The 14,681-nt window shown below is 36.1% G+C and overlaps 1 protein-coding gene and 1 long non-coding RNA gene across 2 annotated transcripts in view; both read left to right on the top strand.

Moving 5' to 3' along the window:
* The window catches only part of LOC144431830 (uncharacterized), a 278,870-nt gene that overhangs the window by 71,327 nt on the left and 192,862 nt on the right, over nt 1–14,681 (top strand). The window lies entirely within an intron of this gene.
* LOC144431773 (uncharacterized) lies at nt 1,387–8,768 on the top strand. Its single transcript, XM_078119652.1, has 4 exons — nt 1,387–2,827; nt 3,513–3,598; nt 4,021–4,114; nt 4,629–8,768. Exons 1-4 carry the CDS (start codon nt 2,068–2,070, stop codon nt 4,646–4,648), a joined length of 960 nt encoding a protein of 319 aa, XP_077975778.1. The 5' UTR covers nt 1,387–2,067; the 3' UTR covers nt 4,649–8,768.

The following is a 14,681-nucleotide window of genomic DNA, read 5'->3' as shown; positions in this document are numbered from 1 at the left end:
CGAAATGAAAATGATTTACATCCGTTGACCAAGGCACATTGTTTTTATTCTACCATTTGTGGTAGTTCAAGATTTGTTCACTGGCGTTCGACTGCACTATGTCAAACTGTTAGGTGTAATAATGGCACCCCCGAAGTATGTGAACCAAGGTACACCGGAACGTTGTATGTGTACCAGGTCAGGGTTAGGCCATATTTTCATTATACAATTTTCCTTTTTTTATTTCTATTATGAGTTCGGGGACTAGCCAAGTGACTCCCACAGTATTTGTACCGGGAATTATGGCCTAATCCTAACCTGTCACACATATTGAGTTCTGGGACTAGCCAAGTGACTCCCATAGTATTTGTACCTGGAATTATGGCCTAATCCTAACCTGGTTCACATATTGAGTTCTGGGACTAGCCAAGTGACTCCTGCAGTATTTGTACCTGGAATTATGGCCGAATGCTGACCTGGTACACATATTGAGTTCGGGGACTAGCCAAGTGACTCCTGCAGTATTTGTACCTGGAATAATGGCCTAATCCTGACCTGGTACAAATATTGAGTTTTGGGACTAGCCAAGTGACTCCTGCAGAATTTGTACCTGGAATTATGGCCTAATCCTGACCTGGTACACATATTGAGTTCGGGACTAGCCAAGTGACTCCTGCAGTATTTGTACCTGGAATAATGGCCTAATCCTGACCTGGTACAAATATTGAGTTCTGGGACTAGCCAAGTGACTCCTGCAGAATTTGTACCTGGAATTATGGCCTAATCCTGACCTGGTACAAATATTGAGTTCTGGGACTAGCCAAGTGACTCCTGCAGAATTTGTACCTGGAATTATGGCCTAATCCTGACCTGGTACACATATTGAGTTCGGGGTCTAGCCAAGTGACTCCCACAGTATTTGTACCTGGAATTATGGCCTAATCCTAACCTGGTACACATATTGAGTTCTGGGACTAGCCAAGTGACTTCTGCAGTATTTGTACCTGGAATTATGGCCTAATCCTGACCTGGTACAAATATTGAGTTCTGGGACTAGCCAAGTGACTCCTGCAATATTTGTACCTGGAATTATGGCCTAATCCTAACCTGGTACACATATTGAGTTCTGGGACTAGCCAAGTGACTTCTGCAGTATTTGTACCTGGAATTATGGCCTAATTCTAACCTGGTAAACATATTGAGTTCTGAGACTAACCAAGTGACTCCTGCAGTATTTGTACCTGGAATTATGGCCTAATCCTAATCCTAACCTGGTACACATATTGAGTTTTGGGACTAACGAAGTGACTCCTGCAGTATTTGTACCTAGAATTATGACCTAATACTAACCTGGTACACATACTACGTTACAGTGTCTGCCATCTTGGTCAACATACTTTGGGAGTACTGAAAAATTTATGCAGAAACCACTACTATAATGTCTCCTAAACACCATCCTCTTCCCTTAAATGTAATTAATGAAAATATATCGTGCTCTGGTCCTACAAGCAATCTAAATTTATGAAACTGAATCATTTTTTTATTCCTGAATGTGGATACATTTTTCCATACCTGATTGAACTGGGAAAAAACAATTGAAAATTCTAACTCAATACACAGGGTATTGCTCTAATAACTTATGGTAACAAATATTTTGTCGCATTTCCAGTGCTAGCAAGCCTTTTCTATATTTGCCTTCTTTGCGCCAAATGTTCAAAAGACAGTGAAATTATAGCTAAGCCTGCCGTGATTTATGTCCAAGTACCCATTTCCTACTCAAGCTACTTCTTGCATTTTATTTCAGTAATTAGCAATCTTCTCATTTTGTAGCCAATGACCTCCTTTCCCTAATGGATGGATGCATCTGAAACAGATTACTGGCTATTCCCTTACCTGACATGGACTGGTTATCGAACAAATGCCGTCCGTGGTTTGCCATATGATTTGATGTCTGCTTTCCCATAGAAATCCCAATGACATTGGAAAGGTTTTTAAAATAACTTTGGAACCTGTCATAATTTAATTTTTGCCGCATTATAAAACAAATCTATTTTTTTAGTCGTAAACATTGAAGTTGCTGGTGGCTCCATGAGACTGAACGAATGCAAAGTCACGTTTCCTAGTAAAACTTTCAACAAACGAACAAAGGTATGGCTGTCGGTTGGAATAGACAATTCAATATGCCCCAAAGAATACATTGGTATCACACCAGTTTTCGATATCAGTGCAGATTCCAAATTTTTCAAAGATGCGATCGTGCAAATCAAGTCATGGTGCGTCGGTCTGGAAAAAGAAAAAATTGACATATTACACTTCTCAAGTAAAACTGACTGGGACATTATTATTCCTGATCGAATCACAGAGGATTACAGCATAGAATTTCGATGTAGAAAGTTTAGTCTATTCACTGTCGCCATCAAGTGGTTAAAATGGCTAATTGGCAAACAACAGGTCATTGTGGATAACTGTCTCTATATTTCAAACAAAAATGACTTTTATTTCACATTTTATGGCCAATGTGAGACTGTTGAAACAAGAATCAGATCCCATTTCAGAGAACTAGGGGCACGTCTTGCTCCAATTTGGTTCAATCCAATCCCTTTAGAAACTGGTGACAAACTTCGCCTCGAGTTACAGATTGATCCGGGACGAGAAGATTTACAATTCAATATGCCCCACGGACAATTCGATTGTAACGACGCATTTCTAACATCCCAGAGACATAAATTAAAATACCGTCTTCTTCCTAATTTGCAAGAATATCCTGAAAGACTCATCATTTGCAGAGTTTTGAAAAATGACGTTTTGCATGAAATGCAAGACTTTGATTTTCCATTACCACCCGCAGGTAAGTGATGACTCTGCTCCTTAACCCAGTGGTTTCTCAAAAATTTGTTATCGTGTCGTTCAGATTTTGTTTGACCCGCGACAGAATTAAAAATGATTTTCCAGGCATTGCCTAAGCTCAGGTTTTGCATTGAGTAAAATTTCGTCTGTCCTTTTTGTGTTGTGTGTTCGACACCTCGACTTATTTCAGCCCCTGAAAGGTGGCCCGCAAAGTAAAACTCTCTGTAAAAGTGGGCCGCGATATTAAAAGGTTGAGAAGCACTAGTTCAAGCTAAGTAGAAGGTAACCCCTTGTAGGATGTAAAGTTGAAGTTTATTTTTCGAGCTCAGGTTTTGCATTGAGTAAAATTTCGTCTGTCCTTTTTGTGTTGTGTGTTCGACACCTCGACTTATTTCAGCCCCTGAAAGGTGGCCCGCAAAGTAAAACTCTCTGTAAAAGTGGGCCGCGATATTAAAAGGTTGAGAAGCACTAGTTCAAGCTAAGTAGAAGGTAACCCCTTGTAGGATGTAAAGTTGAAGTTTATTTTTCGAATTTTTAATATTCATAAAATCATAGGTTTCTTATATTAGCTGTGCATTATCTTGAGAACCTACTCACCATCTTCGGTTTGATTATACTAGGACCAAAAGCAATCATTATAATAAATATTTTTTACAATAAACATTTTTCTATTCTTATATTCGTAGAGGGAGGAGGACCTCCACCTGTCAACTTTGCTGGAGCAAATATTGGAAATGTGAATCTACCGGGAAATCATAACAATCACCAAATGGTGAGATTTAATTGGTATTTCTTTTAATTGTATTTTTATTGTATTTCATGTAATAAGTAGGTTGGGCGAGTCAACCTGACAAAAACTCAATGTCGATTTAAATTTAGCCTCTCTTGGCATCTCCCTGAAGCGCCTTGTTTGGAGAAAATATGTGGCTTATCATATAAGCATCAAACTTCTTGTCAATTTATACTTGGTGACTTTGAGAATGTTTAACATGGATTTTAATGTTGATAGACAGTTATATTTTATGGTGATAGCAAACCCTCATAGGAACTATGGGATATCGAGACCACTATTTCATATGAAATATTCTGACCTTATAGTTAATTGATATCATTCTGCGCTTTATAACACTGTCAATAAGTCACTGTCAATAAGTGGTCTATGTCATATAGTTGATATGAAATATTTGTTTTAAGGGGCAAAATGAACAAAGACAACCTGGTGCAGTTGGTGGAAACCAAGCAAGAGAACCACAATTGAATGAACCACTACAACATGAAAGTGATAACGGTAGGTGAAATGCCACCGCCATAAGCATTTTTTCAGTCTCCCCAAATTAGTATTTTCTCAAATCATACTAAACCAAAAGTCTCTGATAAGCTGGAATAATTATTGAAGTCATTTTAGATGAAACAATGACACATTTTGTCTGCATGATTCATATTTTCTGGATTCGTATTTTGGATATGTGTACTGTACTGTGAGAAGTGTACTTCCCAGGTTCTCTTTGGGGGAGTTCTGGGGAGTTAGAATGAATAGGAACTTGTGAAACGCCCAGTGTGCCAAGGCGACGTTATATATTTGTGGACGATCAATGACCCCTAAAACTGTAATATGTTTGCAGGAAATTAGCCAGGTTTTTCCTCAATTCCATTTGTGATAAACGATATTTGTGATAGTTGCCTTTCTAATGCCTTATACAAATAACGCATAGAAAATTGTTGTGATATTTCTCAACTGAGCACCATTTTTGCAATCAAATTATTTAGTTTCCAACCTCATCTGAATGAACAATTTTTTTTAGATTCTGATGATCTTTGCTGAAAACTCCTTCAAATACATGAGAAGTTTCCTGGACTGAACACATGAGACAATGCTAAGATACAAATGACGCATGGGCATGTCGCGTAGCGTTAAACTAAAGAGTCATATTCGACTTTCAATTACTCCAACAACCTTGGACTGAATGCCGAATGATCCTGCAGTTCATACATCTTATCCTGCAACATATTAGAGACATGCACATGTAGTGAAGGGATTCAATATTGAAAAAATTAATTCACAAAGACTGTTTTCTAAATAGTCAAATTTTTCAGTAATAATTGAATTTAAGCAAAAATTTTATAAATCTTTTCATGTGAAATGTTATATGTGAAGAGTAGCAAATCAGTTCATCATTGTAGGTTCATAGGCTTGTATTGCGGAGACGTATAAACTGACTCTTGGTGATATGTGCCATCCTGTCACAGTGACGATTTCTGCAAATCCTCTTGCTTACAATAAGTCCTCACTAGATTTGACCCATAAGCTCACAACGATAATCTTTGAAGAATGAGTGTTTTGGACAGACATTACAACATTTGGGCACCCGAAGTTTCTGTACCAGGGCATTTTCCCTTTGCTTTACTTCGCCTCACTTAATCCCCACATTGGTGCGAATAATTCTGGAGCGCCCAATATTTAATAATTTACAGCATTTTATGAAATTCTCCATTAAATGCTGATTTGCATGTATTTTCATTTGTTTCATCCGAGTCCTTGTTATCTGATGAATTTCAAAATTAGACTGAGTGCTGCATTAATGCTTCAGCTTTTATGTACTATTTTTAGTGAGCCACAACAAACTCACTTTAAGCTTTTCTATACATTGGTTTTATATCGATTAGATTCAGAAATTTTTATGTAATTGTAATTTTTATGGTATTTCATTTTCATTATTTACTTCAGGTTTCAAGACTTTTTAATTTTTCATGATCGACAACTTCTGTACATAATCTTGCTGTATTTAAATCGCCCTTAATCTTTCTTTTTGTCTATAGGCTTTCTTTGTAACCTCACATTTGATTATATTTTAAAATATAAAAAATTAAAAAAAAAAAAATCAATAAAAATCAATAAGTAAAAAAAAAATTTCCAAGTTATTAACATAATCGTAACTCGTTTTAAATAGCTATTGTTAAATTTTTATTAATTTTTGTTGTGAAATGCATTATTACCTTTTGCTCTCATGTTTTTCAATTATTGTCAACTACTGATATCTATTAGTCCTGTGTATATTTTAGAACATTCATATGAATTTTAGATACTGCGATTATTTCCTAAAAATCTGTACCTGAGGACTCTACTGGAGCTCAGTGTAACTTTGCCCCTAATCTATGTAAATTAACAGGAGATATCAATGATAAATTCTAGTTATATTATAATGGCGATACATGTTAGAATGACAAGCAATGCTTATTGCGAATTTCCATTTTTTGTTTTGTGAACATCAGCTTTTTAAATTTTCTTGCACTGTACATTTTTTGTTTATCATGATTGACAACTGCTGTACCTAGGTTTTCTCTATAACTCCGTGTGTTTCTCCAAGTTTTAAATAGTAGAAAAAAATTAAAAATAGTCAGAAAAAATGAATAAAAAAATAAGAAACATTTTCATGTATTCCCTAAATTTTAAAATATAAAGAAAAAAGAAAAATACCAAAAAAAAAATCCTAAGTTACTCAGAAATAAAGGAGACTGATCTATGAGTGGAAGTATGAGAAACCACTGAAGCCCCTAAAACCTACTGAGACCATAAGACATTATAGTGTAAAATTACATGCCAGTGAATACTGATTGGTGTATTGAATAGATGTATTATTTTTATGTCGACCAGATTTTAAAAATTTTATGTGCCGGTAATTGTAGTTCTCATTATTTCTTGAGATTTTTTAGTTTTTCATGATTGATAACTACTGCACATAATCTTGCTGTATTGGAATCCTTCTTACTGTATATATGAGTTTTCCTTGAAACTTCACATTAGCTTAATATTTGAAATAAAAAAAAATAATAAAAAATATAAACAAAAAAAGCTTTCATTTTTATATATTCATTTACAAAATTTACCAAAAAAGTTGGCATTCATTTCTTTTCTCTCTTATTTCATGAAACAAAATGTGTGTGATGTCTCAAACCTGATTTATTTACAGCCTTTGCCTATTTTTGTATTTTGGCTGTTTAACATTCAAAAAGCTTACAGGCTAGTTGCGTCACTATCATATTTCATTTTCTTTCTTTTTTGTTTCCGATTAATTGGAACTTTTGACTATGACATTGTAAATAAAACACATGTTTAGGTTTTCTCGATTTGTCTCATTGTTTTCCAATAAATATTAATAGCTAGTGCATAATTTTGATTGCTCGATTATTGCAGCAGTCAGTAAAATTGGGAAATTCCCCATCAGTTGTTGGCCTTGGTATTAATGTAATCTTTAGTAAATTCACTATATCTAGTAAGTGATATCCAGTTGGATAATTTGTACGGTACTTACCATCATCACAAATATATCCATTTTTTATTTATCGGGAGATATCTGAACCTTGGGTGTCATTGCTCGATAACCAGCTTTGGTTCCTCGCGGCCTCACTTCCCCAGTAAAACTCATAATTTGTTGCCGATCGATATTTATTTTACTGATAGGAAAAAATAAACTTGACTTGCTTTCACTTAGTGATGAGATAAATGTTACAACTGCTATTGTATGTATTGATATTGGCTAATTTTATTTAACCTAATCCTAACTCGTCTTAAAGAGCTATTGTTCGAATTTTTATCAATTTTTGTTGTGAAATGCATCACCTTGTGCTTCTGTTTTACAATTATTGTCCACTACTGAAATCTACAATTTATGTGTATATTTTAGAACATCTCTGAGATGTTTAAATTTTGTGATTTGTCGGCAACTTTCATGACTGTTATAATAAATTAATTTCAACTCTGGCTCCACCTAGTGGTTAGGATAGGATTTACATATTTATCCCAGGAGAGAGGGAAAATGGTAAGACAGCTTATCCATATGGCGAACCACGGCCTCTCGTCCGGTTACCATTCCAAGTCGGGTATGGGATTAGTTATATTGTTTGTTTTCGGAAGCATGGACTTGGTGGTGGAGGAAGCCGTAACGGACCAGCGGTTACGTGAACCACCCAACGACGGCGAGGAGTCCAGCAATCCTCTCGCACATAACCATCCTTGCATGGGATTCGAACCTGCGAACCCACGCAGAGTAATTAGAGGGGCAGTGGCGAGCGTATTCCTAACGCTTAGCCCGTTGAGCCACACCGCCGCGCCATTAGACATTATGTTCCTAACCAGAGAGAGCAGAATGGTAGCGGAGGACTCTGCCAGAGCCCAAAGTAACTTTGCCCCTAATCTATCTAAGTAAAAACATATGTGTATTATAAATTCTAGTAATATTATAATAGTAATACATGTAGAATAATACAATGACATGCAATGCTTATTGTAAATTTCCATTTTGTATATGTCAGCTTTTTAAATTTTCATGCACTGCAATCAGCATTTCTTGTTTATCATGATTGACAACACTGTACATAATCTTGCTGTATTGGAATGAAATAACAATTGGATAAATAATTCAACTTATCCAATCCTCAATCCCTCCTAATGTATATAGGTTTTCTCTATAACTTTGTGTGTTTTAAAAAGTTTCAAAACGTAAAAAAAATTTTTAATGTTTTAAAAAAGTAAAAAATATCAAAAAAAAATAAAAAAAAGTAGTAAAAATGAAAAAAAAAAATTTCCATGTATTCCCTAAATTTTGTAATATAAAAAAAAATTGGAAAATAACAAAAAAAAATGCCAAGTTGCTCAGAAATTAAGAAGGCTCATATATGAGTGGAAGTATGAGAGACCACTAAAGCCCCGAAACCTACTGAGACCTTAAGACATTATAGTGTAAAATTACATGCCAGTGAATACTGATTGGTGTGAGACCTAAAGTACTCACGACGAAGCTTATGGAGTATAAGCTTTTACTTCAATTCTTTTGCTTAATTAAAATAATTCTTGTTTTTCTTTTATTGAATTACTTTACTATTAACTCATATTCAAAGGGTTTCTGATATTAACCAATGTCATATTATGTTTATATTTCTCTCAGTTCTCAAACTGGGGTCTGCGAGGGATAATTGGGTAGGGTGGGTGTGTCTGAACAGCTGTTAGTTTTGGCGTTATAGACTAACGTTGTTCTTGGCGCTGTTGTGTCATTTAGTTCTTTGATTTTCACTTACTTATTGGACACGAAAGGGCCTTATGGATATCTTAGTATTTTTCTTATTCTTGTAGGGAAAAAATAGCCCTTAACTACAGGATCAATTGCCAAAAAAATTTTCACGGCTAAAGATTGTTCAAAAATTTATGTGATCTCTATGAAATTCGTATTTATCTTTTCTGTGTGATGACGTCATTAAAATTAAATATTTGCATCATGTCTTTGTTCCATGACCGCATTTCAGCGATCACACTTAGGTTAATAGGCATCATTTAGTTGCAATAAATCAGTAACACAATTTGTGTTGCAATTTGGGGAGTGGCAGCTGATGCGAATGTTTTCCAAACAGCTATATGCTATGTTCTGTATTGTGTTTTAGGTTTGAAATGATTGGGGTCCGCAATTGCCCCAGAGAGGTATAAGGGGTCCGTAGGCATAGTAACTTTGAGAACAACTTTCTTAGATGGATAATTTTATGAAGCTAAATTTGCAGTTTATGTGCAATGTCTCAAACCTGATGCTACAGCTCATTATTGGAAGCAATCTAGTCGAGATACAGACTAGTCGAGTCGTTATTGTTTCTAGTTTTTGTCTTTTGATTGGGATTTTTGAATATGACATTGTGGATAAAACACCCTTTATAAGTGGTTATTTTCATACAAATCTGCTTTTCAAATCATTCTCATTGTTTGTACTGTATAGAGCAGGGTCGTCCAAGATTGCCGGCTCTGGGGGGCCACAAAATTATTTTTGCATTGTTCGCGGGCCACAATAATGCCAAGAATATAATAGGTAAACAGTGCAATACAAATCAAACATTTTATTGTGCAAACACATTGATCACTATTTGGCATTTATCAAGCTAAAACATGTAAAAACTTACTGAAACTTGCAAAGGCCTTCTTCAGCTTTCTTTTCAAACTCATGTTTACGAAATACCTTATAAACGAGAATATCGGTTGGAAACCGAAGACTTATCGATCGATAGTTAGGGGATCCCCCAAAACAGAAACTGCAGTTTTGATTCATCCGCTCTTGTAACTTGCGCACCGCACACACACACTCGGCGGGTCTCAAAATTCTCTCGCTTTACAAAAATCTAGATCACTATATCAATAATTGATTGATAACTCGCTAATTAAACAACATAATTCGCCCAAAATCAACAGGATTCTGGTCCGAGATAAGATGAATGCACATGCAAAATCTGGAGCAGATTCAATCTTGCTTTCGTGAGATATCGCGTGCATCTAACAGACAAACATACAGACATACAAATACCTATCAACATACTTACCGATTAAAATTGATAAGTAATAAATGCAGATTCATTGATTACCGAATGTAAGCTAACAGGAGGGTAAATACTGAATTTTCTGACAAATAGACAGTATTTTTTCTAATACTGTTTAGGGTGGTTGCAAAAAACACACGGGATGAGCTATATTGTTGGGCCATAACGTTGATACTTAGTTATTAGGCATAGCCAACCTAGGCTAATAAAATCCGCAATCGATATTTAGTTTTCTATAATGCCAAAATTGTTAGCATATATTTCTGACCAAAAAAATTTAAAAAAAATTTAGACTGCCAAGCACATCATTCAACCTCGCTAGTTGATCATAACACTAATCAATTCAGCGACATTAGTGATGTAACAATATGTCCAAAAAATTTTCTGGTTAATTTTATATGAAAACAACACCAAATGCGATTCTTTGACTACTTTCCGAATTCGACGCGGGCCACAGATTATGAAGCTGCGGGCCACATTTGGTTTGGACCAACCTGGTATAGAGTGAATAGTACCGATGAACTGATGATGAAAATTCATTTTTGAAATTCTCAGTATTTCCTGTATTTAAATGCCTAACTTTTGCTTGATATGTTATTTTAATTATTGTAAAAGTGAAATATTTCAATAAAGAGCTTATAACTCTATGATACAAAATGAAATGACCAACTTAACACTTTGGCCTGCATAATCTAACAGGTCTTCAGTCAAAATCGTTTATGAATTGAATTTCCTTTTAATTGTGCGTTATTCCGAAGCTTGGGAACTCATGGAAAGATCGGTCAGGTTGTTTCTCAGACGTTACAGAGCACCCGCATACGACACAGTACCATATTCAATTATTCCATCGTCTTATAGCTGTATAGGCCTATGCTGATTATTGAGTCGAAATAAACTTATACTAGTCCTGTAGTAGCCAGTCTTTGAAAGAAAGTAAACAAAAAAACCCGATACCCCAATCTACGTTTGTGCATGGACTGTTATGAAACATTCAATCTATTTACAGAGTTTGTTTTTTTCAGTAACAATTTTTTGTCACTGTTTTTTTGCAATTAAATTGAACCACAACATTACCATAATACGTCAACGAGTGTTTTTTATTACATATTTTTGCAGGAAAAGCACCGTTATGATACAAATACACGTCTCACATTTTAAAATTCATTTGAGAGGCTTGGCGGTGTGGCGCATCGTGCTAAGCGTTAGGAATACGCTCGCCACCTCATCTCTGATTACTCTACGTAGGTTCGCATCGCATGCAGGGATAATCATGTGCGAGAGGATTGCTGGACTCCTCGCCACCGTAGGGTGATTAACGTAACCGCTGGTCGAGAGGCCGTGGTTCACCATATGATTAAGTCGTCTTATCGGGTTTCCTCTCCCCAGGATAAATATGTAAATTCTATCCTAAGGTACTGTAATTGCCCGATTTTACATCGTTTCTTTGTTTTATTGTGTTCTTTTGACTGTTTTTGGTGGACGGGCACGTACTTGTACGTTTATAACTTTTTTATTAAGTTATGCCCGTCCTCCAGGTCGTCTGTGTTTTATTTGTCCGCTTGTTGTTGTTTTGTTCCTATCAGAGTGATTGAAATAAAATTGATTGGTTGATTGAGAGCTATGCACCTTTCCCCGACCTTTGACCCCGGAATATTCTTCCTATACTTTACCATTGCAATATTCCCGAGGCTATTTTAAGGGTGCATTTGTGTGTTGGCGCCTGTAAAATAGAGTATGTGTTTCAAACCATCATGATTCATCGCATACAACGATCTGTTTTTTAAAAGTACCGGTAAAGAATTTCAGGCTAGTCTATCACAGCAATTTCTACACTAATTTTCATTACTGCAATTAAATTAAATTTCCTAGAAAGACAGAGTGGCCATTGAAATATCTGATTTATATTGTTTCCGAAACACAACTGAAAACTAACGAATATAGTTCAAAAACGCAAAAACGAGGTAATCTTTACAACCACGCTTGAAAATCTGTCTGTGTGAGAAAAGTGTCTGAGCGGTTGCGAAATGGGGACATTGTTACGTCACTTTGTGCATCTTGCTGATTGGCCAATGTCACGAAGTAAACAAGGAAGTCGATGCTCGGGGAAAGGTCCATGTTCAGTGGGACCAATCGGTAACGCTCCGCCGCACACAATTTGACCCCGCCTATTGTCAACAGCACAGCTGTTCTGAGTGCAGCTGCATTCCCAGCTGACTTCGCCGGTCTAAAGCGCGACTTGCTATACCTGTATACTTTGTTTATTAAAGGCGGTTAAAGTTGGTAGAATAAGAAGCTTCTTAAGTAGTTACTTCTGGGGGGATGGTAGAAAGACAGTTCAAAAGTTTGCACATAACTGCAGTACAGAAATAGTCTACGTGTGATATTTTGAGCCTTAGTGGAACAGTGGAAGGTTTAGGAAATTTTATAATTTCAAGATTTTACTTCAGTGTGTTGTCATTGGTTTTTATATACTCGTTATTTTACTTTTTTAAGATATTATTAAGGATATTTGAAATTGAAACAAACTGCAATTCACGACACCGGCTGTCGGACTGTGGCTTTCATAGCGAAATGTTGTTGAATAAATTTCATAGTTGCGTGTAGCTCGCCTCTCTTTGCAAGTAAAAGATAAAATCTCACTTTGCAAGTAAAAGATAAAATTTTCAAATCAAACATCTTCCCCCTATTGCTAGCTGCGCCGCTGCCGGCACGTTCATATATACGATATATGATAATTTTTTTTCAAATTTAGATACTGTATATTCATACTGAATTATACAACACCCATTTCTAATTTTATTATTGTATCTCAGTTAGTATATCATAATGGATGTTTCATTGATAGCAGACGCAACGAATAACTTGATAGTATATCTGGCAACAATCATAGAGATTGCTCATTATACTCCGGTAATTTACGGAGTACGGAATGACTGGGGTGAGTTGATCATATATAGACAGTTTTTTACGTTTCAAAAAATGGGGTTCCGACCAGTAGTGGGATTCAAATTTTTTGTCAGCCGGTTCCATCACACGAATGTCATATTTTTTTAAGCCGGTTCCATTGCAAAAAGTTATGTTTTTTTCAGTAATGCCAACCGGTCCGCAGATCTCATAAAATTCTGTGAGACGGTTCTATAGAACCGATGCGAACCGGTTGAATCTCACTACTGGTTCCGACCCGCAAACTCAGAGGGATGGCTTGATGCTTTCTAAAGGCCTATTCTCTATCGGTAGTTGATACCTCCTAAATAATAATACTTTGGGCAAAACATAGAAACCAAAATGAATCTATTGCATGCTTTTTAACTGAGATATACTCTAGTGTAGGGGTTCTCAAACTTGTAGTGTTATGGAACCCAGGAATGGCCCCACAATTAGTTTCAAAAAATAAAAACACAATTGTTATTTGCCGATTATTGTTTCTGAATAAATTAAAATTACTTTATTTAATGACTCCGCTTGTGAAATTTTATTGATGACGTTATAGCTTTTTGGACAGTTACAAAATTAGCCAATTCAGTATTTTAATAAGTAAATGAATAGCTCGGAAAGCCCCTAAGTTTCAATCACAGAGCCCTTTGGAAAAATTATTTTAAACTCAGATGTCAACAAGGCAAGGAAACAGCCAGTTGCCACATGGTTGATGTCGATAGCTTGTTGCTACGGTGGAGGGATGATCATAAGTGTTTGTGTAGGTCTGTAGGAAAACCTGCTCTGACTCCTCTATCCAATAATCAGGTATGGATTTGTTTTATTGTTAAGCTCAGGGCTGTGCAATCTGCGGTCTGTGGCCAAATGCGGCCCACAAGGAAAAATAATGCGGCCTGCAATTTTATAGTTGTTTAATCTGGTATGTGAGAGTAATTCCGATCCATTTGCATTGCAAAGTCTATACCCGAGTCCAATTCATTATCTATGACCTTACAATGTCCTAACAGCTAGGTTGTGCGAACAACGCATGTCATAAGATCAATAACCAATATTTTTGTGTCTACTAGAAACCTCTGTTAAAATAATGGTGTGGCCCTCGGTTTCACCCACTTATTTGTACCCCTTGTATTGAAAGCTGCACATCCCTGAATAGTTAATCTGAGTAAAAAAGCATATGCTATGCTTTCCAAAGTTGTATGAGGCCTTCCGACGGTTAAATTTAAGATCCAGAGTCTCGTTAGTCGTAATTTCGACCCCTGTTCCAACCTTGCAGAACGGTAGTGTTCTGTGGAACACAGTTTGAGAAACGCTGGAGTAGGCTGTGCTAAACCGGAAAGATTTCAATCATTCGTAAAATTGTAGATCCTTACGTATCGACAGGTATCGGTGGCAACATAGCATGTGATAGCCTGGACCTATAAATAATTCATACAACATATAATAATTTTTCATTCCAGTCAGTTCTCATGATGACAATAGTATGGTGGCACATCTTCTACTCTCCCAAAGATGTCATTTATAATTTTGTTGTCATGGAAACCAGCGATGTTAGTGATTGTTCTGGGAAAAGAAAT

This window comes from Styela clava, chromosome 2 (assembly GCF_964204865.1).
Source record: "Styela clava chromosome 2, kaStyClav1.hap1.2, whole genome shotgun sequence".
NCBI classification, from domain to species: Eukaryota; Metazoa; Chordata; class Ascidiacea; order Stolidobranchia; family Styelidae; genus Styela; species Styela clava.
Note: the sequence above shows the minus strand (reverse complement) of the source record. Positions and strands in the feature narration are given on the sequence as shown.